The following is a 25202-nucleotide window of genomic DNA, read 5'->3' on the forward strand; positions in this document are numbered from 1 at the left end:
ACAGATAATCTACACATGCAGGCTCTCTTTACAAAATGATTTTGATTCTATAATAGTCCACAAAAAGTGAAAATAATTTGTTGACCCTGATGTAACTTTTGAACAAAGAAGAACGTTTCCAAAATGAAAAGAATTTTTGTCTAAGATCATACTGAATATTTCAGATAAAATAAACAAGAAAAAAAGAAAGAATCTATGCTATTTTACAGCAATGTACAATCTTGGCATCAATGCTAGCAACTGGCAAAACAATTTGTGAAATATGTCCATCACATAAGATTTAGTATCAATTAACTAAATTATCCATTAAGTCTACATACCAATGCCTTAACCAAATTTTGAATGTAATCCTTTGTTTGTTTGTTTATTTTTGGAAAGTTATAAACCTCAACCCCAAAGTCTCATTTTCTAAAAAAGGAAAATAAGTGGCAAAAAAAGAGAGAAAATAGTAGCTGCTTTCAAAACGTGCAAGCCTGTGAATTCAACTTGGGTTGAAAAACAAACAAACAGGGGGTTAATTTGTTTTGACCTGTCGTGGGAATTATAATAAAAAAGTTCTACACACTTTTCTGACAACTTTGTATTGCACCTGAACCAACAAGCATTCACCAATTAGAATAAATCACTGAAACAAAAGCTTTAGACAATCAACTTCTGAGGAATTTCGAAAGCTTGTAGCTAAATTACTTATCACAAAATATTGCTCGTGTGCACATAATATACAGCTAAATTATTTACAAAAATCTACAATAATAGAAATAATACCTGGTCAATCGAATACAGCCTCATGCTCAAACAAACAAACAAACAAATAAACACACTAACAAACAATTTTTGTGTGAGTTTAGCTAATCAGTTGTATGGGCCCAAGAAGTATGAATAAAACAGATTTCACTGAAAAGTCAGGGTATGCTTTAGTTTCGAATTTCGAATCAAGGTTTAATCCTTATTCTCTGAAGGTAGTTTTGAACAAATTGCCACAGCTAGTGATAAATTGTGGCAAAATGTGGCGTTCAAATTCTGTCATTTCTGTTCATTCTGTCACTGGCACTGCAATCTGACTCGACTTAGTGTCGCCACAACATATCTTATACTCTAGCTTGAAAAGGGATAATTTTGAAAAATATACCCACATATGAAACTCATTATTGGATTGACAAATCCAACCTCTTTTTCACTGTGAATTTGAACATTTTCCACAAGCTGTACAGGAAGGGCAATAAATTGTCTCACAAGTCTCTAAATGCAAATCACCAGATTTGGATTTTGTTGCTTTTGTTACTATTGTTCATTTGTTTTTCATACTTTGTGTTCTAAGTTGACCTCAAAAGGAGGAGCCGCTGCTACTACTTTTCTCTGTTTAACAGTTCAGCCTTGTTACAGGTTAAGAACCAGTTCTTTTATATTGCAATACTCTTTGAACTTTGCTGGGGAGTTCCATAGTCCTTCAGGTGGCTGCCGCTGTCATCGATGGCTTGATGTGGTTGGGAGGCATGTGTCTGCTGGACTTATCTGAAGTAAACAAAAATAATCAATACAAACATAAAGAGCAAGTGTTTACAATCCTCTGAAGGCCTTAAAAAAATTATTATGGAAGAACAGCTAAGCAACAGTTAATGTTTTCCCAGCAAATTACTTTCTGAAACAATGAAACTTTTGATTTGTGTTTGGCTTGACTATTACCAAAACGTTTACCACAATATTTAACCTTAAATTTATATTTGGTAACAACTGGTGCCTCTTAGGGCCCGTGACCATTCAGCCCCGGTATGAAAAGGGCCCCCCGGTAAGCTCGTCCCCTCCCAAGAAGTCCTCTCATACCGTCCCAGCTACCGGCCCAGGAGCTGGTCCGGTTGCTAATCAGGAACTCCTCTATCCTGGGGTCTATTGTTTGCAAGTATTGACATATGTAATATATCCCAGAAGAAACCCGCTTGTGGTTTTCATCTCTCAGCGCGAAACAATAGAACACTTTCGTTGGCACAGATTAAATCCCATGCCATGTGGTTTCGCGCACAATGGGACCGTAAATTACCAAGGCGTTATGGATGGATTTTATCTTTAATCCGGTAAGTCTGCTATTGTTCTGCTCTGGATGTTCTCTGAAGGGCAATAAATTAATGCGCCTGACTGACTTCAAAACTTCTGGTCAGACAGGACCATGTACCGGACGAGACTGGGCTGAAGACCGGACTGGTTTTGGACCGGACGGGGTAACGGGGGGCCCCTTTCATACCAGGGCTGAATGGTCACGGTCCCTTAAATGACATCCATGGAAATATGCTTGCTTTCCATCGTAACTGAACTCATGTAGAAATGTGTACTCATGTTGAAATTGAGCCCATCTCGAATTGACGCCCATCTAGATATGGTGCCCATCTAGATACGGCGCCAATCTTGAAATGGGGCCCATCTAGATATGGTGCCCATCTAGAACTGTAGCCCATTTAGATATGGTGCCCATCTAGAAAGGGAGCCCATCTCACAATAGTGCCCATTTAGAACTGATAATCCATCGACTGGTACCCATGAAACGACACCACCCATATAATTCTCATCCATGTCAGGCCTGTCGGGACAGGCCAAACAGTCACCCAAGAATCTTTCTCAATTTTCCCTCATTGTAAAGTCAACGTCAACGCTTTGGACCACCCTTATTTTCAAGTGATAAACACAAAGTGCAGAAAGAGAAAGTTTGCTTAAAGTCTATATCATATGATTACAACATCCCAAACTTGTAATGAGTGTGGCATTTTCTATGAAATGGCAGCCTCGCAATGCCACCCATTTTAATACTGGTGCCAATAAGCCTCTGTACTAATGATGTCACACTTTGTTTACATGTGCACTTTCCTATGGAGCCAGTGGGGGCCCACGGTCCACTGAGCACTTCAGGAAAGCACACACGTAAACAAAGTGTGACGTCATCAGTACAGAGGCTTATAAAATGGTCGTATGTATGGTACACACAAGTTACTTTGTCTTACTTTTCTCGTGTGGTTTTGTAGTTGTGCCAAACAGCTGTCTGAAGGATCTGGACTGAGACAGGAAGTGCCTAGCCTGCTCAATCTCATCAACTAGCTGCTTCAGGTCATCACTGTCAAAGGTCGGCAGTATAGGATGCTGAGGGGTCAAAGGTGAAAGTTCAAAGGTTAAAGGCTGCTGTCAATGGCAATACGGCCGTGCCCGAATTACTTGGCTATGTTTGGAAATTATGGAAGCGGCTATGGAAGCGGCTACTGTTACTTCCCATAGACCTGCGTGTTATATCCAGCCGTAGCCAAGTCATTCGGATGCGGCTTATCTCCCAAATAACAGCCTTTTAAAAACTTTGTTCGCGGATTGGAAATTAAAAGAGTTATTTTAAACTTTAAAACTTTAGTTTCATTACAAAGAAATAGTGGAACCTGTCCAATGGTTGTCTAGATTTAGTGCCAATGAATGGGCACTAATGTATAAATTTCAGGCATTTTGCCGCAATCAAAGTGATTATAGACATTTTGGGACAAAAGTTAATGCTTGGCCAATGTTTGATATGCCATGGAAATGTGCAAAATGACTTAAACTGATGTTCTGAAAAGAACCAGTTTGTAAGAAATGTCAAGGGCTCTAAATAAAGTGTTGAAAATTTTAAACTTTAATTTTACTTTGTATAAAAATATCCTACACCAAATGCAACAGCCAAGGCTCAAAAGTCTTGTAATGTGATTTCAATTTTTTTTTTGCAAAACTAATTATGTCAAATCGAGGCCGCTTTTCGTTTTAAGCCTAAATATCGTTGCTGGTTTTTAGGCCTGTTTCTCGAAGGAATGACAAAACTCTGCTTACATCGATATCTTTGAAGCCTTCGTCCAGCAGTTTATGGGCCATCAGATCTCCATCCATCCCAGCGTAGCAGCGGTGGTAACGACTCCTGCACATGGCTGCCAGCTGACGCAGGAAAATGTTAGCGGTTCTGTATCGAAGAGAAAGCAAACAAGGTTCATACGTGGGCGGATTTCTGATGAAACGGAGTATGCACGTGAAAATGCGCCACCATCTGGCACCACTAGGTGGCGCTGTTCGTGCTGGCATGTTTTTGCATTGACACCTTAAAAAACCTACACCTGACGACCTACGCGTTTGTGTTTCCGACCACAAAATGATGCGTCCTATAACCGCCATGTCATGCGAACACTCACTGTGATCATAAATAACCTGCGTCAAGCAACCGTCCCCTTGACCGTCTGATGTGCCCACGTATTGTGATTAAATTTATAATCACAAAATTCAGGCGAGCGTCACATCTTGTTTTGTTTTTTAAAGATGTGCATGGCTTTTGCCATGACTTTGTTGATGAGACTGATAAATGTCAGGGCGAAGTGTCAAATACAACCCACAAACTCTGCTGTGGAGTCAGCCGTGTCAGGAACACAGTTCACGACGTAACTCCACTAATGCCACATTTTATTGCGGAAGTTGTGCAACATTACACATTTAGCTTTGCCGAATGATTCCGAAGAAATTCAGACAACTTAATTTTCCAAAATTGCGGGCACAGGTGATTAAACGATTTTCTGTAACTGAACAGAAATCGTACACAGAGAGCCATTGTAAAAGTTGTTAGTACCTCGTCCAAGAGTTGAAATATTTAAGACACTGCAGAGCTTCGCCAAAGTTTGTGAAATCGATCTTAAGTTTATTGCGCAGCTGCGTAACAAATCTGTTGTGTAAATCCTAAGCATGGTGTAAGTTACACCTTGTTTCGTGAAATCGACTGTTGGGGTTAGTGATCCTAGGACACTATAACTGAGACTCTCTCATCCCAAAACCGCAACACTCCAGTGAACGTTAGTACATCTGACTTACTCATCTTCGCAGTTGAATGAGATGGTATGAATCTTGACGCCTCTGATGGTGTTCACCTGGGCCACTTCCCTTAAGACTCTCGCTGTGCTGCTGTCCGGTTTGCCATCAGTCAGCAAGTAGATTGACTGCACGTCCTTGTCTTTGAATGCATGCTGTGGGGAAAAAAAAAACCAATACTATTTGTAGTATCATCACAATGAGGTCCCTCAATTTGTGCTAATCATTATTTACCCCCAGGCCCAACTTTCACGGCCCAACTTTCACAGTTAGCAAAAACGTTGTTTTAACTACAGCAGAAAAAATTGTGCTAACCTGAAGCACCATTTCATGGCGTGGATGTGCTACCCGTTGCGCGCGCATGGAGACTTCTATTGTTAGGTCACTGATTTAAGCAACGTTTTCCTCTGAGGTAAGGGGGGGGGGGCACGAACCTGTGTTCACAGGAACGGAGTGCCCATCTCTCTTTCAAAGCGATTGGGACCGATTCGAGTCCATGAAATACTGCTGTGGGGGGATTGCCACACCTCCTCCACAGCGAGTCTGTTACCTTCCCAGCATTGAAAAATGCCGGTACCCATTTAACACCTGGGTTGAGAGGAGTAATTGAGGTAAAGTGCCTTACTCAAGGGCACAAGACGCATGGCCACGGCGGGGCTCGAACCTACAATCTCACGATCATGAATCCTGTGCCCTACTGCTAGACCACACGTGAGGTAAGGGTGTCTTTAGTGTGCTTACTGCCGGCATTCTCCATGATACAGACGAAGGCTCTGTTAGCCCAAAATCATGTGCTTAGCAGCGCAATGAAACGAACCTTGGCTTCTGGTTGAAGTTTTCATATTGGGCAAAGGGGTGTGTAGGGGCGGACAGTTCAGAATAAGAAAAAAAGGGGGGCGTGAATAGTATCTTACCACAAGTGCTTCTAGGGTGCATGTGTTTCCGGCGGGGGCAAAGGTCGACACCCAACGCACGGCGTCATGGCAGTTGATTTCTGTGGGTTCGACAAGGCCGTTCCTCCAGGGTTCAATGTCGCCCGAGAAACGGACGATGTTAAAGCTGCAATCAAAGAACACAAGTGTACAGTGCGTGAAATTACAGTCGGACATCGGACATTTTCCGACTACTTTCATGGTTTGTCCGACCAAATGCAGATGTGCTCGGACAAAATGTCCGAGCGATTTATGTATTCTTTGTGGAGTTGTCTTTTTCAGAAGTATGAAAAAAACGCTTGCACTCAAAAGTATTTTGTTGTTTATTTCCGATGATCCGGTCTGTAATACTTACCGTACGCTGAGCGGCTGCTAACTACATGTACGTGTTGTCTTATATTCACGCAATAGATGCAACGCGTTTACACCCCAATCATTACACAGTCTAGTACAGCGCGGCATGCACAGCGATAGATTGGCATTCGTACGTACGTGCCGTTTGCCAAAAAATAGACGTGAAATCAAGTCGATAAATTGTGTTTCGATCAGCAGTCTTCGTGTTTCTTCTACAAATCAGTTAATACAACTTTTTGTACTTTTCAAGTCATTTTATGGAAATGAGCAGTGGCCGTTTGTGGAATTACCAGTTAATTTCTATTGGGCAAAAGTGTTAAATTGGACCTGATTCAACCTCTATTCCTTGCTATAATGATTCGATCGAGCCTCTTTGGACATTCAGAACTGCAATTTCACCCAGTTTAAGTTATGTGTTCTGCAGACTTGAATCGAGTCTGTATAGTGACGAGTCTAAATATTATAAGGACATTGACGCGCATACATGTAATGAGAATTTAGCAAGATCAAAGTACGTTGTGTTGCGCGGTATGCTTTAAGTGCGTGATTGTTACTAAATTCTCACAACGTGGCTTACTACAGAAACGAGCGCGTGAATGCCCGGCGCTTGTCTTTGCAACTACATAGTGTGTATTATGGATACGTACGTACGTAAACATACATACTGTACATGTACACACGTGTATGTACCGTCCACGTGTTTGAAGTATAGTAAACGCGGCCTTTTGAAAGTTTGTCTCAGATGGCAGATCAAAACTTGACAATGGCAGAACACTTTTGATTGTGCTCGGACATTTTGTCTGACCACTTTTTTTGTCTAATTTCACGCACTGAGTGTACATTTTTATCTGGAGAAAAAGGACAGATCTGTACAAATTGGAAAAGACTAAGAATAGAAAAACTTTGAATGGTGGAGAAGTCAAAAATGTGCAGGAATTCCAGTAACACTGTGATGGACTTGTGATGGACTCAAACAGAACATTACAAGGGGATCAAAACTACAATGTGACTAAATCATTCACTGGACTCTTGAACCCTGGGTAGTGCTGTTTGCTTAGTTGAATGCTTATCACTGATAGCAAGGCCAACGGAATTCAACAGGTAACTGTTAAGTGCTTTACTTAACCACAAACTGAGTAGAGACTAATTAGCACCTTGCTCCAATTAAACACTTCAATTGGTTGAGGACCTGAATGGGGCTTTGTATCACATTCAGCTTAGGTGTGAATAGAAAGACTTGCTTTCTTTGTAAAGAGGGCTTAAGTGGTAAGTCTGGGTGTAACTGTCACTGTGGGTAAACACTGGAATGTCACCAGTGAGGCTGTGTGAATGCAAATAATACAACAATGAGGAATGATTCTGAAGGCAGGTGGGGCACAAATGGTCAGTCTTTATCACTTCAATTGATGAAGGTCTGAAGCAGTGTTGTGGTTGGAAGTCTAGCCAAGTCTGGTAACAAGTCAATTCACAAGTTAACAGGGAATGAACAATGACAAAGGAATGCCCTTGTCACAATAGCTTGTGACTTGAGTCACAGTAGCTTGTGATCTGAGTCACAATAGCTTGTGATGCGAGTCACAATAGCTTGGGACTTGAGTCACAATAGCTTGTGATGCGAGTCACAATAGCTTGTGACTTGAGTCACAGTAGCTTGTGATCTGAGTCACAATAGCTTGTGATGCGAGTCACAATAGCTTGGGACTTGAGTCACAATAGCTTGTGATGCGAGTCACAATAGCTTGTGATGCGAGTCACAATAGCTTGTGACTTGAGTCACAATAGCTTGTGACTTGAGTCACAATAGCTTGGGACTTGAGTCACGATAGCTTGTGACTTGAGTCACAATAGCTTGTGACTTGAGTCACAATAGCTTGTGACTTGAGTCACAATAGCTTGAGACTTGAGTCACAATAGCTTGTGACTTGAGTCACAATAGCTTGTGACTTGAGTCACAATAGCTTGAGACTTGAGTCACAATAGCTTGAGACTTGAGTCACAATAGCTTGAGACTTGAGTCACAATAGCTTGTGACTTGAGTCACAATAGCTTGTGACTTGAGTCACAATAGCTTGTGACTTGAGTCACAATAGCTTGAGACTTGAGTCACAATAGCTTGAGACTTGAGTCACAATAGCTTGTGACTTGAGTCACAATAGCTTGTGACTTGAGTCACAATAGCTTGTGACTTGAGTCACAATAGCTTGAGACTTGAGTCACAATAGCTTGTGACTTGAGTCACAATAGCTTGTGACTTGAGTCACAATAGCTTGAGACTTGAGTCACAATGGCTTGTGACTTGAGTCACAATGGCTTGTGACTTGAGTCACAATAGCTTGTGACTTGAGTCACAATAGCTTGAGACTTGAGTCACAATAGCTTGTGACTTGACTTGGGACTGGATGACTTGTGATGGACTTGCATTGACTTGTGACTGACCAATGACTGACCAATGACTGACCGGACTACAACACTGACTGAGGGGGGCTCTGTATCAGCACAGAGCAAGAAACAGGGGTATCAGGTTCAGTTTAGGTGTGAACTCTAAGACTTAACTGCTTTATCAAAGGGACAGAGTTGGATGTCTGACTGTACAGTAAAAGGCTACTATAGCGAATCTAAACACCGCTACAACAAAATATTTGGCTATAACGAATATCCCCTTCAGCTCCCAAAATAGTAAACTCTGTTGTAATACGCAATCACTATAATCACTATAATGGCGTTCAACTGTAATTGTAAGTGGGTGTTTATATACTAGAATGTCACTAGGGGCTATTATGCGAATGTAAACAATAAACTTTCAGAAGTGGGGGTGGGACTACATCTTTCTGTCAGTTTAAAACTGAGGCTTCTAAACTGAAAATTTGGGAGTACTATTTTTATGGCCAGAGTTGTGGTTTTCGAGGATGGACACTAAGGAATTATACTGAATGGTAAGGAATTGGCTAAAAAAGTGAACTTTTGGAGATGGGGTGGGGGTAGGGGAAAAGGGCAGGTTGGGGGAGGGGTTGGCGAGGGTTTGAGGGAGGGTTTGAGGGATGGACGGTTGGTAGGGTAAGAGTCCTGAATAGGATAGACTACCTGATGTTCTCTCGTTGGAACTGGTCCCAGATGAGGGCTACCAGTTCTCGCTTGAGTTCCTCCATGTGAGATACCATCGATCCTGACGTGTCCACCAGCACTATCACCTAGATCGGATGAGAGTAAGCATGGGTTATTCTTGGTACACAGATAATATTCTTGCCCGACGGTTGAACAGCAGATGATTTGGTGTTAAAATAATAAAGTCACAGTAGATGAAGTGGTATACCAAACGTGCAGGCCTGTGGATCATCCCAACACAAAATTTATTACAGATAATTAACAAAATCCTAATGAGTTTCTTCAGTGAATACAGTTGAGTGCTGTTCGACATACCTTTTTCTCCACCACTGCGCCGAATGTCCGTCGGCTGGCGCCCAGCAGCCACTGCAGTCTGCGTAGGTACCTGCGGAGTACCAGCTCAATCTGTTTCTCGTAGTCTTGCAGTTCGTGGGCTTGCATCTGCAGATGCCTCACAGTGCCCTGTTCAGAGAACATCATTAAGCGTAACAATTGTTAAAATGTATTTTTTTTAATTTTTCATATCATTTCACAGTTTTACATTAACTTAACACTGCTGAAGTAATATTTCATATTTGTTGAGCTCTCCATGACAGTTGTTGACTATAGCTACTGAGACCTACTCAGGTCACATAAAACTGAAAATCAATCAAAAAAACTTGAAGACAATGTATTTTTACACTACCGGTACTCCAGGGGGAGTTGAACGGTGTTGGATGTTTATTTTGGAAAATTAAACAGTGTGCATAATACAACTTTAGTCATTGATAATCCTCCTATACTTATAACTATTACAAACTGTCAAAAATTCTAATCCCCACCGCTCTGTGACAGTTTTTGTACAGGCTGCTCTCCAACTGCCACAAATCCCTATGGATTCAATTGTACAACTGTCAGAGCCTATTGAAGTGGTTTGGCAGATAGTGTGACCACTAATACAGGTACAGCTTGTGTAGCAGCCATTTTCAAATGGTCGATTGCACCAATATGAGGGCAGTTTGCAGATTTGGTCAAATCTGTCACCTGATAGTTTTTGACATGTAGGGTAGCACTCTACAGATTGTCACCGAGCACAGGAGGGTTTTAAAAGTGAAGTTAAAGTCTGACAAAACACATCAGTTAGTTACTACAATGATTTAAAAAAGATATTATCCATCCAATTTTTTGCTGTAGTAGAAATTGGCTTGAAACACCATGGTTTCAGATGTACTCAGACAAATCGATTTTTTGTGTACTTATTAATTTAGTTTTCAGTAAAAGTAAAGGCTGAATAGTTGAACATTGCTAGAAACAAACTATATTTCAATAAAATACAGATAATAAGCTTCAAAATGATATTCATGCTTCATTTGTGGCATTTGGAGATTTCAAAAAAAAGTTTTGGCATTGAAGATTAGAATTTTGTACAATTGCCCCGAAAGCAAAATATAACAATTTTGAAGATGCTGTTCAGCGCACTTAGGTTGAATGTGAGAGAAAAGAATACATACCTTGATGTTGACACTTGGAAATATCGTGCAATATCTAAAAGGAAATTGGAAACGAACAGGAATAAAATGTAAGTGTTTGGAACTCTTAAAGTACACTATTTTTTTGGGTTGAACAAAAAAACTTGATTTCCAACAGATACAATTATGTAACCTGTATCACTTATAATAGTGTGTATAATGGGTGTGTACAACGTATGTGTGAACTGGATCAAGTCAAGATACTTAACCATCTTCAAACTTAAAGGCATATGGGATCATTTACTTTTCATGCAGTTTGTTCGTTTCCAATAATAACACTACTCAAAATCCAAAGAAGTGTGTTCAAAACCCAACCTGCTGAAGTTTCAGCTCAGTGGATTTGAGACTTTTCAAGAAAACAGTGAACAACCACGCACATCATTTTAATCACGAAACACAATTTTGTAAATAGAACTTTTATTTCAAAAATCAGTCGATTGGCCGACTGTTGGAAATCACCTACATTTCTTGATTTCTTCTCAATGACAGCAAGCGCCAGATGAAATTATTTCTGGGGTGTTTACTGTTTAGTACCAGTCCCATCTTTAATCCAAGTGAGATTTTTGGTAATAATTTGGTTGCTCACTGCTTTTTGTCTGTCTAACAATGTTTGTTTTCTAAAACCTAATGATGTCCACGACAGCACATACTTTGCAGTGACCGATTTGTTGAGTGTCCCGATGTGTCTCTTGGCATGGGTGCATTCTGGTCCAGACACCAGCTTGCTCAGATCTAACCTCAGCTTGCTCAATCCGTACAGCTTCAGCCACTGAAAACAGTGCAAATTAGGAAAAAATAAGTTGAATTTCAGATTTTGTTTTCTAGGAGTCTTCCTGAATCCTCCAAAAATACACCAATGTGCTGAAACAAAAACATGAAGTTCTGAAGAGCGCTATTTGTTGAAAGTGAGTATCGGTCAGAGCACTGGCAGCTTAAAATCGCTATACCGAGTGATCGCTATTACGCACAATTTCTGGGGATCCTGCGATATTTGTTATAGCGCCGTTTCACTGTGCTTGGCAGGATTTACACGTACTGCAGCTTTTTACTGATGTTAAATATGTATAAGGTGTAGTAAAACAAACACCAACATCGTTTCCTTCTAGAGTATATTTCCCAGTCGGGCACTATACCCTTTAAATCTTGATTATTTACAATGATCTACTGAGATTATCAAGGCTAATCATAACCAAAAAAACCCCAGCTACTGGATTGTGGCGTGTTGTAGAACACATATTGACTTGCATCATTTGGTCAATACTGCAAGCCTATGCACCCTCAGGCTTGTTAGTGGCCAAATTCCCTCAGGGCCTTTAGCCTCAGGATGTAGGGCCCTACAGTGATCACCCATGGTCTCTTGGGATGCACAGATGTGCACTAGCGACCTCATAGCCAGTCAGTATGTATATATTTACCCACCTCTTTGGTTGTCTTGAGTTCCTCCCTGTCAGGTATGACTGGATGGTTGATGGCCTTCCTGACACTCTTCTTCTTGCTCAGGATGTCCGGGTACTGCTTGTACACAGTCCCTGGAAGAAAAGGAGCAAAATACTCTAAAATTTGAAGACGATCCTCAGAGAACACTTTTTTTCAGAATGGGAGAGAGTTAGGTGGAGAAGCACATCAAAAACAAAGAATGTTCCACTGTTTGGACTTCATTTTTATCAAACTTTTGAAAGTTTTTAGTTGAGTTTTAAAATGGACAACCGAAGTATTTTGATAATTTCCAGGAAAACTAGGAATTTCTTTTGGATTTTCAGAGGACATTTTTGAAAATCTGCAAAGAGTTGGGTATTTTGGAAGAAACAAAATGGCAGAGGTTTGTTTATATACATTCTGCCTGGCTTCACTGTCTCCTATGGGCTTTATTCACGATTCGGCCAGATTAAATTGAAAGCGAGGTAAAATCTTCATATTTTGGCACTTGCGAAGAGAAACGAAAGCAATGACATAAGGTTAATTAAAAATTAATACCAGTCTGCTCTGATGAATAATTTAACATTTGTGATTAAAACATACCCTAATGTTTTAAGCCACATTTAAAAAAAATTAATGTGAGGCTAGAATGCAAAATAGTCTGGCAACATCCGATTCAACAGTTCACAATTTATAAAATACATTCAGGGAACACGACCAAAATGGCTTCCTCTTGAATAAGGTCCATAATATTGCAACTACTTACTGGACATGTGCTTTAAATACGCAAGGAGGTCACATTTTGTATGACACTAGAATTTCTTGAAACAAAAGAAGACAGTTGCAAAAGCGAATTGCTTGTGACTTACCCACTTCATTCTTGAACTCCGTGTAGAAGACCTGCTTGGATGGCTTGCTCTTATGAGCACTGCTGGGCCTTTTGGACTTACGGTCCTTCTCTGAGGCAATCCTGTTGGAGTCCATTTCTACCAGAAAAATGATATTTATTTCATCAATTTTAAATCTAACATACGTAACTAAATGCCATAAAGCACAGAACTTACGATATCAATTTATAGATGCCGGAAAATTGTAAGGTAATGGAACCAATCTAACTGGTCTGCACCCGTTCATGAACATGCAACCAATAGCAAACAAAATCTGGACTGAAAAAAATTATTAAATTTGGAGCAGTAGTTGAAAAATAGTTAGGTTTTTCCAACGGTGGTCGGCCGACCACCGTTGGAAATTTATACAAAATACCACTTTTCTTGAAAATGACTTCACACATGGTGCCATAATTTTACAGGATGCTTTAGACTGTCATTTACCAACGTCCTAGTAAGGTATTTCGAAAAAAATTGGTAGTTTTGTTTTTCGATGTTTGCAAATGTTGTATATTCCCTTTAAGAAACAATAAAAGCCTATACACTGTTTAAAAAGTTGAAACAAACGAACTGCTGAACACATGATTTAACTAGAGTGATACTGAAAATTCATAATTTTTTTAACTCTGCTTCAAGGCCCAGGTGCCATCCTAGGGCCCACCACACAGCTAGAGGCCAATTTCATGCCCAGGGGCTGGTTTCTAAATACTTACTGCTTGGCTCTTTCTTGGCACTAGAGGGCCTGCTCCGAGGGAGGGGTTTGCCATCTTCTTTATCCTTGTTCTCTGTGATTTGCTGAATAACAGATTAACAGAAATATAATTTGTTATAACTGATTAATAAATTGTGACTGAAGCAAGAATGATGAGATTAATTCACAGATACTCAATACAAGAAACTCTACCTTTGTGTTTTCAAAAATACAACTTTTCACCTGACAAAAATAAATCCCATTTTTTTTTTACCGGAAAGTACTTTTAGTGTAGTTTTGGAACCCTGACTTTGTCTATAGACTCAGCTTCATCTCTGGTTCGTGACAATGGCAAGTTCAAATTAACATGTAAGCGGATCTCATGAAATGCCTTTTAAAGTCAACATTTCACTCATTTGTTTCTACATGCAAAAGGAAGCAAATAATTTGCTCTTCAATTTGATCGATCACTGTTGGACACCTCAATATGTACAGATATATAAAGTTGGTTGAAAAGTTGACTGTTCCAATTGATTTTGTTACGTCCCAACTATAGCAATGGTCCCAACTATAGTTGGGACAGTCCAAACTACAGTTGGGACAGTCCAAACCATTTCAAATTAGTTGGGACAGTTCAACTATGGAGTTTAAAATATAGTTGGGACAGTTTCAACTATAGTTGGGACAGTTTCAACAATAGTTGGGACAGTTTAAACTAAAGTTGGGACAGTTTAAACTATAGTTGGGACAGTTTAAACTACAGTTGGGACAGTTTCAGCTATAGTTGGGACAGTTTAAATAACAGTTGGGACAGTTCAACTATAGTTGGGGCAGTTTCAACTATAATAGGGACAGTTTAAACAATAGTTGGGACAGTTTCAACAATAGTTGGGACAGTTCAACTATAGTTGGGACAGTTTCAACTATAGTTGGGACGACGCTATAGTTGGGACGACGCTATAGTTGGGGCGTTACAATTTCAATTGTGTAACATTCTGTTCAAAGGCCAACTACTCAATAGTAGTTCTGGCAACTTGTGCCTCATTTCGTTGGGTTGGGTCACCTAAGGACAACGGCCTAGGCTTTACTTACCAGTCTTGCCAGGCTGAGCTCCGTGTGCTTGGGGGCTGGCAGGGCCTTCCTCTTAGCTGAGCTAGGTCTCATGGGTAGCATCTTGGGCTGGTCGTCTGAGGAACCGTTCATCAACTCAGCTTGCTGTAAAAGGGGTTGAAAAAGGACAGGATGTCAGTTAAGACTGAGGCAAGGTTAAGACCCAATGCCACTAACTATACCAGGGTTTTATAATGCTTTCTTACTTGTTTTCTCATTTGCGTGAATTTGTATGACTACAAAATGTCTCAAACTTCAAAAAAGAAAAAAAAATGTTTAGGTTTTTGCAAGCACAATTCTCTCAGTTGTTCATTTGTACATTTAATGAATATATTAATTTGGAATAAGAATAGGTTTCAAGAAGTGCAATCTGCTGTAAATTAAAATTCCCATAAAGAAGTAAACCAGGTGTCCCTTTTATGAATTGGTATTCAGATATTGGTCTATTTGTGTAGTATGAACCGCAGTGGGCAGGCAAGCGAAATATCTCTGATACTTACATATTTTGGAGATCTTTTCTTCACTGAATCAACAAGCATTGCACACTGAAAAAGGAAAAGAAAATGATGGATAGTTGTGATAGTTAGCAGAAATCTATCTGATGTGCTATGGTTCTGGATGAAAGTGGATTTTTAAAAAAATCTTACTGATTTTAGAATCTCAAACTCCTGAAATATACAGCATTTTGAAATGTTCACTGTCCACATGCTGATCAAAGCCACATAAATTTCGTCTTTTTTTTAACCTTGAACATGGCCCATTGTTCAATGCAAACACTGGTCAATTTAAAATATTTTGGATTTTCTTGTGCAAAATGAACCATTTGAGAAGATCTACAAACAGATGAAGACATTTTCCCACATTGCAATACAGATAAAGCAGAATTTGTGTGGGCAATAATAGGTTTTTGGTACCGTAATTTACTAGTTTTTGTCATGATGGGGATAGGGGGATGGGTGGAGTCTAAGAAATGAGGAGGGGGGAGGGGAGGGGGAGGGGGAGGGGAGGGGGAGGGGGAGGGGGGGAGGGGGAGGGGGAGGGGGAGGGGGGAGGGGGAGGGGGAGGGGGGAGGGGGAGGGGGAGGGGGAGGGGGGAGGGGAGGGGGAGGGGGAGGGGGAGGGGGAGGGGGAGGGGGAGGGGGAGGGGGGAGGGGGAGGGGGAGGGGGAGGGGGGAGGGGGAGGGGGAGAGGGAGGAGGAGGAGGAAACTTCAAAACCATTAACGAACCTTCTGAGAGTAGTTGACAGCCTTGTCCATCTCGCTCAGTATACCCTTGATGTCGTCACTCTCAATGATCCCCGTCTCCCGGAACCAGTGAAACCGGCCCCTCGTCACGTGGGCCAGCGTGCGCAGGCACTCGGCCGTCTGCGTGATGTTGGCGTAGCGGCCCGGGATGGCCCCGTTGCTGTCGTAATCGTCCACGTTGAAGAGGATGGAGTGGAGCCGGGTTGGCTGGGCGATGGTGGCTTCCTCCATGAAGGAGCAGATGACCTCGGGGAGCTGGTCGGGGATGCCGCTGGTGAAGAGGTAGATACCGTCTACAGCTATTGGGCGATAACCACATTAAGGCAGGTTGAAACGCAGAGTTCAATTGTTTGAAATTCTCCCTTTTGGAAGACTGTATCTTCATGCAACTTTCAGGGTTTGTTACCTTTATAATGACGCAACTATGTGCTAAAAATCAATTTGATATGCTCAGTATTTTTCTTTGAAATTGGAAAAATAGGCTTGGGTACATCCATTTTTCAAAGCTGTAACACTGGTGTTTGCAATATTTGTCAATCATTTCAAGCCTTTTCAAGTGTTAAAAAAGCCATGTTTTTTTGGGTGCATTGATTGCACTGCTCTGTTTTTAGCGTCACTGTACGTAATCGGATTAAATTTGCTTAACAACGCTAGACGCAAAGCCTTTGCAACCACAAGGCTGATATTATGGTGGCGTCATGTGACACTCAAATATAAGGTTGTGTGGTTCAGAGAAGTAAATTAAAAGTAAATTCTGTCCCAGGCAAATATGGCTCATCGGGCTAGCATTTACTTCCAGAGTTCATGGCATAAAACATCTGAGAATATAAGTCACCCTGAATGGGATTCTAGTCTATCACAGGCTAATCACTACCTAATGAAGGTTACCGTTATACTTCTAGGGCGAGAGTGGCAAGTTGGGTAAAGTAGTTTCCCCAAGGACATACTGCATGACCACAGCTGGATTCGAACTCCTGACCCTCTGATCATAAGTCACAAATCCTAACCACTAGGCCACACACCTCTCAGAGATAAGCCTGTATAAAGTCGTATTTTGGGGCTATGGGCTCTGCCCATCATCATGAGACTGAGGGGAATCCAAAGTCTACAGGTAGGGCTTTACGTAAGCTGAAGCTGAAAATTGATGAAGCTTTCGCTACCTAGGAATCACAGCAAACTGAGAACAGGCCTAAAATTTCCACTCGGTTTTCCTGGTGGCCTGGACCTCATTCCCCATCAGCAGCAAAGATCAAGTAAGCCTACGACATTCCTAACTTTGCAGTGACTTACTCATATTGCGTTTGCGATCTTCCTCGTTCTCCAGGGCCAGTCTCAGGGCAGCGAGGAAATTGCGACTGCCGCCACACTCCAGACCGAGCGCCCACCTAAAGGGAATCCACAATGAGTAACAACATCAGGAGGGAAAAAAAGCTCATTCCTGGTGAATCTACAGAACTAACTTTGAACAAATAGATTGGTGTAGTTCATCTTGTAATACTTGCCTTTCACTTCTAATGACTATGTGGATAAGGTTTTCCGGTCCCTGATTTTGACGCTTTTACCTAAACTCCAGAACCCCTGAAGTTTCCTTGTTCCCCCCCATCCAAACTCGCTTCGGGAAGGACACCACTTATATGCCGCCAAAGCACATCAATTTTCACCTCACCTTGTGATTCCATTGAAGACAAATCCATTAGGCTTGGCAAAACTGAAAACCTCTCTTGAAAAAGGTGTATTTCGAGCTTATTTTGGTACTTGGACTTCAACTTGGACAATAACCTGTCTTTAACACTTGTGCTCAAAGGGAATATACAACATTTGCAAACATCGAAAAACAAAACTACCACATTTTTACGAAATACCTTACTAGGATGTTGGTAAATGACAGTCTCAAGCATCTTGTAAAATTATGGCACCTGGTTTGAAGTCGTTTTCAAGAAAAATGGTATTTTGTATATATTTCCAACGGTGGTCAGCTGATCACCGTTGGAAAAACCTAACTATATTTCAACTTCTGCTCCAAATTTACCATTTTTCAGTCCAAATTTTGTTTGCTATTGGTTACATGTTCATGAACGGGTGCAGGCCAGCTAGACTGGTTCCCTTACCTAACAATATTCCGGCTTCTATAAATTGATCCATTTCATCTTTAGTGGAGTCAGGGAACCAGACTACTTGAACGTTTTTGGTTTTCTTTGGTTTTTCCAGCATTTTCGAACACAAAATTCAAACATGTCAGTGTAACAATATTTGATCTATTATACTAACCCCTCATATAGTTCATCTCTAAAAAATTACAGCAAAAGCCAATGATGTGCATTCCCTGTAAATAAATAAACAGAAACTCCACCTATCCCCTTAATCTAGTCACCACACATTACAATTTTCTTAACTTATTAAGGCCGTGTCCCAAACAAGTAGCTTTATCTATGGCTATGGCAATTCAGTGTGGTGAATCAGTGTCCAAAGCAAAGGCGTAGACACAAACTGGGCAATTCGGACATGCCTTTCTCTGTGAGCCTAGTGACAGATATACTCACTTCCATGCCATCTGCAGGTTCTGCTCTGTGGGTTCCTGCATAAAGGGCCTCCAGGAACGCGCTGTGCTGCTGAAACTGAAGGGAAAAAAACATACAAAAATTTAAACAGCTGCATGAACAGTACCGAAATGTGCCATAAAGTAACTGTACACTATTTGATGTTTGCAGATACTAGAGAGTTTCCTGAAAAACCGTGCATAAGGGTGCATTATAGAACTGACATACAGATCCTTGTCATTTGATTGGTGGAACTCACATCACGTGATATTCGTTATTGCTCCCATTCACGCCGGGGCTCAAAAAGTCCCATTCGCCCATTGGGAATGGGAAATACTATTCAACAGTTAGGATCATTCTTGTTCCATGACGCGGTATTTGTGTGCAAATGCATGCTGGCGTGCGTGTTCAGCGTTGCGCGTATTATTCCAAAGAGCCAGCGCTACAGAGTTGGGTTCAAACATTTTCGTGAAGGGGTGGTTTGGAAGAGAGAAATATATTTTCCACCAATTTTGTATTGAAATAAAAGTTCAAATATATCAAATGACAAGGATCTATATGTCAGTTACAGAAGACAAATATTGAGTGGCTTTAAATTGTGATTGGGAGGAATATTATTGCTCGGTAAAATCTGGATTTTCCAGTTTACTCGGTCTCGCCTCGTGAACTGGAAAAGTCCAGATTTTATTTGCGATAATATTCCTCCCATTCCACTCTGAGCCACTCAATATTTGTGTAATAAAAACCTGTCTCTTAGAAAAGTAAAGATTCAGGGTCCACTATTGTGACAAAAACCTACCCGATGATGTTGAATGCTTCTTTGTTGAGCATTTGCTGTTGCAGCAGCAAACGCAGGGAGTGCTGGATGTGGACCAGGTAGTTGGCATTGCTCAGCGACAGGTCAATCAGAATCACAATCCTGTGGGACAAGAATGGTACAAGCGTTACCAAACCAATTGATCCTTTTCACTGACAAAAACGAGGTTTGTGGGTAACAATGCTGGGAAATCAGTCTCTCCTTTAAAGAAATGTCGGTTGTGAGAGAAACAGTAATCTGGCAATAAATTTGACGAGGTGTAATGCTTGTTTGCTACTTTCTATCATAACATCATTTTTAGCGAATTAAACAAAGGTTTTTAATTTATAAACGTCTGGTATCAGAATCTAGTCTTGAAGATTTCTGCCAGCAGTGGTGAGAATGTTTTCAGAACATTTCTTCGCCAGATAATTTTTGATCCGACTAAGAAAGTAAAAGAGAAGATTGGAACGCACTCTTTAAGCTGAAGCATGAAACATACTGTAAAACACAATAAAAAGTCCATATTTTGTTTTTCTTTTGTACTTAAATTCCTGTTAGCATCCGATATTATTGTGAGCATGCAAGCAAACTGGTTATCCTGAAAAGAAAACTTGTCAAATCTTGATTTGCGCACAAACGGATATCATGTATTAAATATTGAGCTGGTTCACTGTCTTTCTGTTTGCATGTATTACCTCTTCTCGGTCAGGGTACCAAACAGCCTCCTACTGTCCTTGGACAGCCAGTCTACCCGTCTCTCGTAGAGTTTGACCGTAGCTCCTAGCTGTTTCTGGTAATCAAAGAGAAGCGCCGGGTCTACGTGGACGTTCTTGATGGTTCCGTCGTGCCACTCAAACTGAGTCATGGCTTTCTGCAAATGTTGATAATGATCCAAAAAGAAAAAGTGCATGTAAAGCTTTGGACTCTTTGGGCAATGGCGCCCTATATGGTGAAAACTAGGAAATATTACTATCAGATGAGGGTACATCAGTTTTAGAGTTATAGTCAAGGCATCACAAATCACAAGCTATTCGATTGAATCTGTGACAAAGGCATCCTTTTGGTGATGTCTGTCCTCTTGTTACTTGTTGCCTTATTCGTAACTTGACTTGTGAGTGACTTGTGATTTAACTCATGATTTGATTAGTGGCTGACTTGTGATTAGGCTTTCAACTGTTTTTTAGCACAACTCTGATCAGCGCTATTTTTGTGAGGCACTAAAAAGGTTTAAGAAGGGTATACCGAACACCGCTATACCGAACATTCGGCTATACCGAACATCGTCCTTGGCTCCCGATTTTTGTGTACAAAACCAACTGAACACTGTTGTTGAAATATGTCAACAGAAGAGCGACAAGTGGCTATTATTTCCTCAAGGCATAGAAGGGGAAAGCCACCCATCGATGTAGGTAGTAAGCTCAAAACTGTGAAATTACATAATTCAATAGTCGGCACGTGTTCGAAGTTGTCTTTCAGTAACTACCAGGGCGTGCAGGGTGAAGTTATGAAGGGCGCTATTTATTGGAAAGTGAGTACCAGTGCACCGACAGCTTAAAATTGCTATACCGAACGATCACTATTACGAACATTTTCTGTGGATGCCGCGATGTTCGTTATAGCGGCGTTCCACTGTTTTACTAACATTTTTGAAAAGGGACAGAATATAAACATGTTGCCATGATAACTGCGTCACTCACCTCATGAGTCTGTGACCTGACTGACTTTCTGATGATTGGAATGAACTCCTCAATCTGGTTGAAGGCATTCGGAGCTAAGACCTGGTACAAGGACAATCTTTTCCCTGAAAAAACAAACAAACAAAAAACTCTGGTTTACCATGCTTGAATCATTTGGATCTGGTTTCTAGAAGGTAATGCAGTATAACAATGTTCATTTGTAAGTACAAACATTGATTAACTTTTGATATTAAGAGATAATAATAAAATTATGGGATTTTTCTGTAAAAATTACGAACCTTTAAAAACTGTAGCTTGCTGTCAAAGTTTGTACATTACGGTTGCTTAATGTTAGATTGACATGTTGCTCATGAATATGTAAAATTAAATTAGCATGAAAACAAAGGCCCTGAAAAAACCTTGGCATAGCAAAATGTCTGTAAAATGACTTAAGGTGAAATTTGGCAAACAAAATCACTGTGTGAATTAAATTTCATAATAAAAAAAAAAATCCAGCATATTGGTCTTTTAGGCTTATTTCTAGCTCTTTAAATCTAACTTCAGATGAGTACCAGTCACAGGTATACTAAGCCACATGGCACATTAGCTGGTAACCCTTATCATTTTGCTATGCAACCTCTTTAAACATGGGTGCATCATCACCTTTGAGTCCGTTCTGTTGCAGCCAATCCTCGGATGTCTTGGGTAAGAAAGCTGCCTCTTCTAGGACCAGTGGGCCGGTGTGGTTAGGGGGCCTGGGCAGAAACCGCGACTGCGGTAACTTCTGTACCTCCAAGGATATCTGCGTTTTCAAATACAGGAAGTACTTTTAATGGTAATAGTCCAAGTTGTGTTGTAAACTGAACTCCCCCCTGATCCTTCGAAATTTTTTCGTTTTTTGTTTGCTTGTTTGTTAAATTTGCAGGGTTGAAGATTGTACTGTCTATTACTGTGCCACTACTGCTTTGCAAACGACTTAAATGTTCTCGGAACAATTTTTGCAACCTCACACCGCTTGCACTTTTGTGTACAAAGTCAATTGAGAGTCAAAAAAATTGTCTAGGTATTTCCTAACAAAATTGAAAATGTTTCTCAGTCCCAGATTCATGTCTTATCATCATTTTTTGCAATGAATGACCTTCATTGGGATGATATGTGAAGAAAAAAGTGGCGTCAGGTTGCAACATTTTTTTCTGATGCTCTTTGAGAGGATGGAGAATGTGCAGAGAGTTTTAGCAGAGTGGCAAGTGTTGGGAGGATTTTGGAAGTCTCCTGGCAAAGTACCTGGGTAGATTGTGTTGAAATTTATTACAGAAGATGGAATAAGTAACAGAAACAGTCTTTTGCCTTCGGTAGGCATTTTTTTTTTTTTTTTAATCCACAGTGACTTCCTTTTGGTCAAGCACCATGTGTTGTGAATGCACCACTGACTGTGAAACCATGTTGATGATGTGTAATGCTCAGTCCGTGCTTTAAATCTTACTTTTTCGAACAAAGATTTGTTATAGAGCTATATTAAATTACTAGAGCACTAACTCCTCATTCTTGCGCGCGGGGACGCTTTGAAGCCATCCTGGGCGCAGACATTTTGAATTCATGTGCTTGTTTGTAGAACAGAATGTAATAAGATGGATTGAATTTTGAAAGTGTACTCTACATGCAACGCGCAAGTAGAACATACGCAAACAACTCCAGGGCGTCATGACAGTTCAAAAAATGTCACGGCAAAAAGCATCTGCAGCAAATACGCGCACGCGTTGCACTGTTTGCGCAGAGCAAAATGACACGCTCATTTGCTGATTTTTCGGTTTTGGGCTTATCGGCTTCGATAATGCACCGGTATGGAATACAAACGCAGATATGCAAATAGCCGTACAAAAGCCGTACAATATTTCTAGTTCTCCGTTGGTTTGTGTACAAACATGGATGCGCCTATCAGGCATTACTTTGTACATCGAGTTAGCGCTCTAGTAATTTAATATAGCTCTATGGTTATAACACAGCACACCCTAGGCCGCACCCAAAGCCCAGCTTATTATTTGATTGGGGATTTAAAAAAAAAAAACATACAGAATCTAGATATAAAATATTTAATAATCAAGTGAAAAGGTTATTGGTATGTTGGGCTCAATTCTCGCGTAATATTTTTATGTTTTGGAGAAAAAGATAAACACACAGATACAGATGATTTTGAACTTTTTCTAACACACAATTTTTTTTTCGCTAGAAATTTGAATTTCTGACAACTGATTGGACTGACCTCGTTGAGAATGCTGACCAGGGCATCTCCCATCATGCCTTGCCTCATTTCCTGTATCTTGTTGATGACGTCCTGGGCTATTCGGATCTCTCTCAGCAGCATGGTGATGTCTGTGCCGGTGTAGATTTGCTCCTGGAGAGGGAATAACATTGAACACAAAAATACAAGACTGATTGACTTATCCTTTTGTAAAAACTCAGTGTTTAAGGTAAATTTCTAATATAACTCTATAAACACTTAAATTAGAAGAAAAACAACATACCTCTGAGCCTGATGCGTAGACGTGATACCGGCCACCTGAAATGTCAGCTAGCTTGCGTAGTGTCAGCTAGAGAAAAAGTGACACAAATTAACCAAATTAAATTAAGCACATCAAAGCAAAAATTGTAAGAAGATGTTTCAAGTGTCAATGTATAAAATTACATGAAGTCTGTTACGACTGGGTCTAAAAAAAGAAAAGGGGGGGGGGCCCCAAAAATTTAACAAGCCAAAATTTAACAAGTAAACATCTGTGCCCTCCCCTTATAAAAAAAAGAAGAAGATGAAATGAACTTAAATTTTCCTGTATTTAACAGTTTTAAAAGACAGTTTCTACCGGTCTTTCTGAAAAAAAATAGCTGTGGGGAGAGTGATATGTCATATGAAATAACTCAATTGTAGACCGGAACCAAGCCTAATAGTTCTTATTGAGCAAAATCTTGCTGCCCCAAGTATGTATGTATTGATTCCAAAACATAAATGGACGATAAATATGATAAATATTGATTATTATGATAAATAATAAGCTACAGTGGAATCTCATTAAAGTCAAACTCTGATAACTCAAAACAACTGTTAAGTCAAACAAAGAATCCATTCCCTTCAGTAGTATAACAATGATATACAACCCTGCTTCACTCAAAACTCTGCTTAAGTCAAATTTTGAACCTGTTCCCTTGAGGTTTGACTTATCGAGATTTCACTGTACATAGAAACCGCTTTGACAACATTCTGAGTCCACAGTGAGGCTGTGTTTAAAATTACGCACAGTTGTCTATGGCTACGGCTAGACCACAAGGCTATGCATACAAAACAGCTGACTACTATAGACACAGCCTCATATTCACTACGATGATTTCAATTATAAACCGTATAGCAGCAAAATGCAGTTGCAGTGTACATGCAGCTGGGCAAGCAGGCATAACAAAATAAAAGCTAGCTCAAAGAAGCACATACATTAATAAGACCACTGCGTTTTTCGTTTCCACTAACAAGTCCGCAGGCTCCTAACTGATGACTGTTGTGTTTTTAGACAAGTTAGATGAATAAGCAAATCATGTAGAATGTTTGTTATGTGTATTGCTGGCTTGGAAGATGCCGGCTTGGTAGTCTCCATTAAATGGACACATTTTTGTTAGCAGGAAGTTTGTGTTTAGCATTGCCATGAAGTTTTGCAATAAGCCATCAGCCGATGTAATGTGTAAGCTGAATATAATCGTGAATAATTAATTCTCAATACTGCAGGGATCCCATGGCATCAATATGATTTTTAAAAAAAACATGCACACTGCCCAAACAGAGTTACAATATCTGCGCCACACTGGAAAGCAATGTCAAATAAGAAAAGCAAATGTTGACAGAACAGTAGAAAAATTAAATTGAAACTAATAGACAATGTATAAAATTAAAAAGAACCTATATTTCAAATCATATCATAATTTTCAACTGTCTGCAATAAGACAGGTTTCAGAAATGCTGATCGTGCTCCGTCATGGCTGAAATATTTACAACATAAATACTGAACAGAAAATGGAAGCAAAAGCAGCAATGGAAGCACTGAAGCGTCATGCCTGGCAAAGAAT

The 25202-nt window shown here is 40.3% G+C and overlaps 1 protein-coding gene across 4 annotated transcripts in view; it reads right to left on the reverse strand.

The window, feature by feature from the left end:
• The window catches only part of LOC119737333 (von Willebrand factor A domain-containing protein 3A-like), a 34005-nt gene continuing 8803 nt past the window's right edge, over nucleotides 1-25202 (reverse strand). For all 4 annotated transcript variants that reach the window (XM_038211605.1, XM_038211608.1, XM_038211607.1 and 1 more), the window contains 23 exons: nucleotides 23624-23689; nucleotides 23362-23493; nucleotides 21765-21903; nucleotides 21123-21226; nucleotides 20121-20296; nucleotides 19426-19545; nucleotides 18630-18704; nucleotides 17380-17474; nucleotides 16072-16388; nucleotides 15346-15390; nucleotides 14828-14950; nucleotides 13758-13839; nucleotides 13027-13143; nucleotides 12161-12270; nucleotides 11392-11510; nucleotides 10724-10757; nucleotides 9549-9695; nucleotides 9213-9319; nucleotides 5760-5904; nucleotides 4849-5000; nucleotides 3829-3955; nucleotides 2988-3123; nucleotides 1-1512 (listed from right to left, as the gene is read on the reverse strand). In XM_038211605.1, the coding sequence (XP_038067533.1) occupies nucleotides 1448-1512; nucleotides 2988-3123; nucleotides 3829-3955; nucleotides 4849-5000; nucleotides 5760-5904; nucleotides 9213-9319; nucleotides 9549-9695; nucleotides 10724-10757; nucleotides 11392-11510; nucleotides 12161-12270; nucleotides 13027-13143; nucleotides 13758-13839; nucleotides 14828-14950; nucleotides 15346-15390; nucleotides 16072-16388; nucleotides 17380-17474; nucleotides 18630-18704; nucleotides 19426-19545; nucleotides 20121-20296; nucleotides 21123-21226; nucleotides 21765-21903; nucleotides 23362-23493; nucleotides 23624-23689 (2733 nt within the window). In that variant the 3' untranslated portion in view covers nucleotides 1-1447. The remainder of the gene's footprint in view (nucleotides 1513-2987; nucleotides 3124-3828; nucleotides 3956-4848; nucleotides 5001-5759; nucleotides 5905-9212; nucleotides 9320-9548; nucleotides 9696-10723; nucleotides 10758-11391; nucleotides 11511-12160; nucleotides 12271-13026; nucleotides 13144-13757; nucleotides 13840-14827; nucleotides 14951-15345; nucleotides 15391-16071; nucleotides 16389-17379; nucleotides 17475-18629; nucleotides 18705-19425; nucleotides 19546-20120; nucleotides 20297-21122; nucleotides 21227-21764; nucleotides 21904-23361; nucleotides 23494-23623; nucleotides 23690-25202) is intronic.

The sequence above is a fragment of the Patiria miniata genome, unplaced genomic scaffold, assembly GCF_015706575.1.
Source record: "Patiria miniata isolate m_02_andy unplaced genomic scaffold, ASM1570657v1 HiC_scaffold_3, whole genome shotgun sequence".
NCBI classification, from domain to species: domain Eukaryota; kingdom Metazoa; phylum Echinodermata; class Asteroidea; order Valvatida; family Asterinidae; genus Patiria; species Patiria miniata.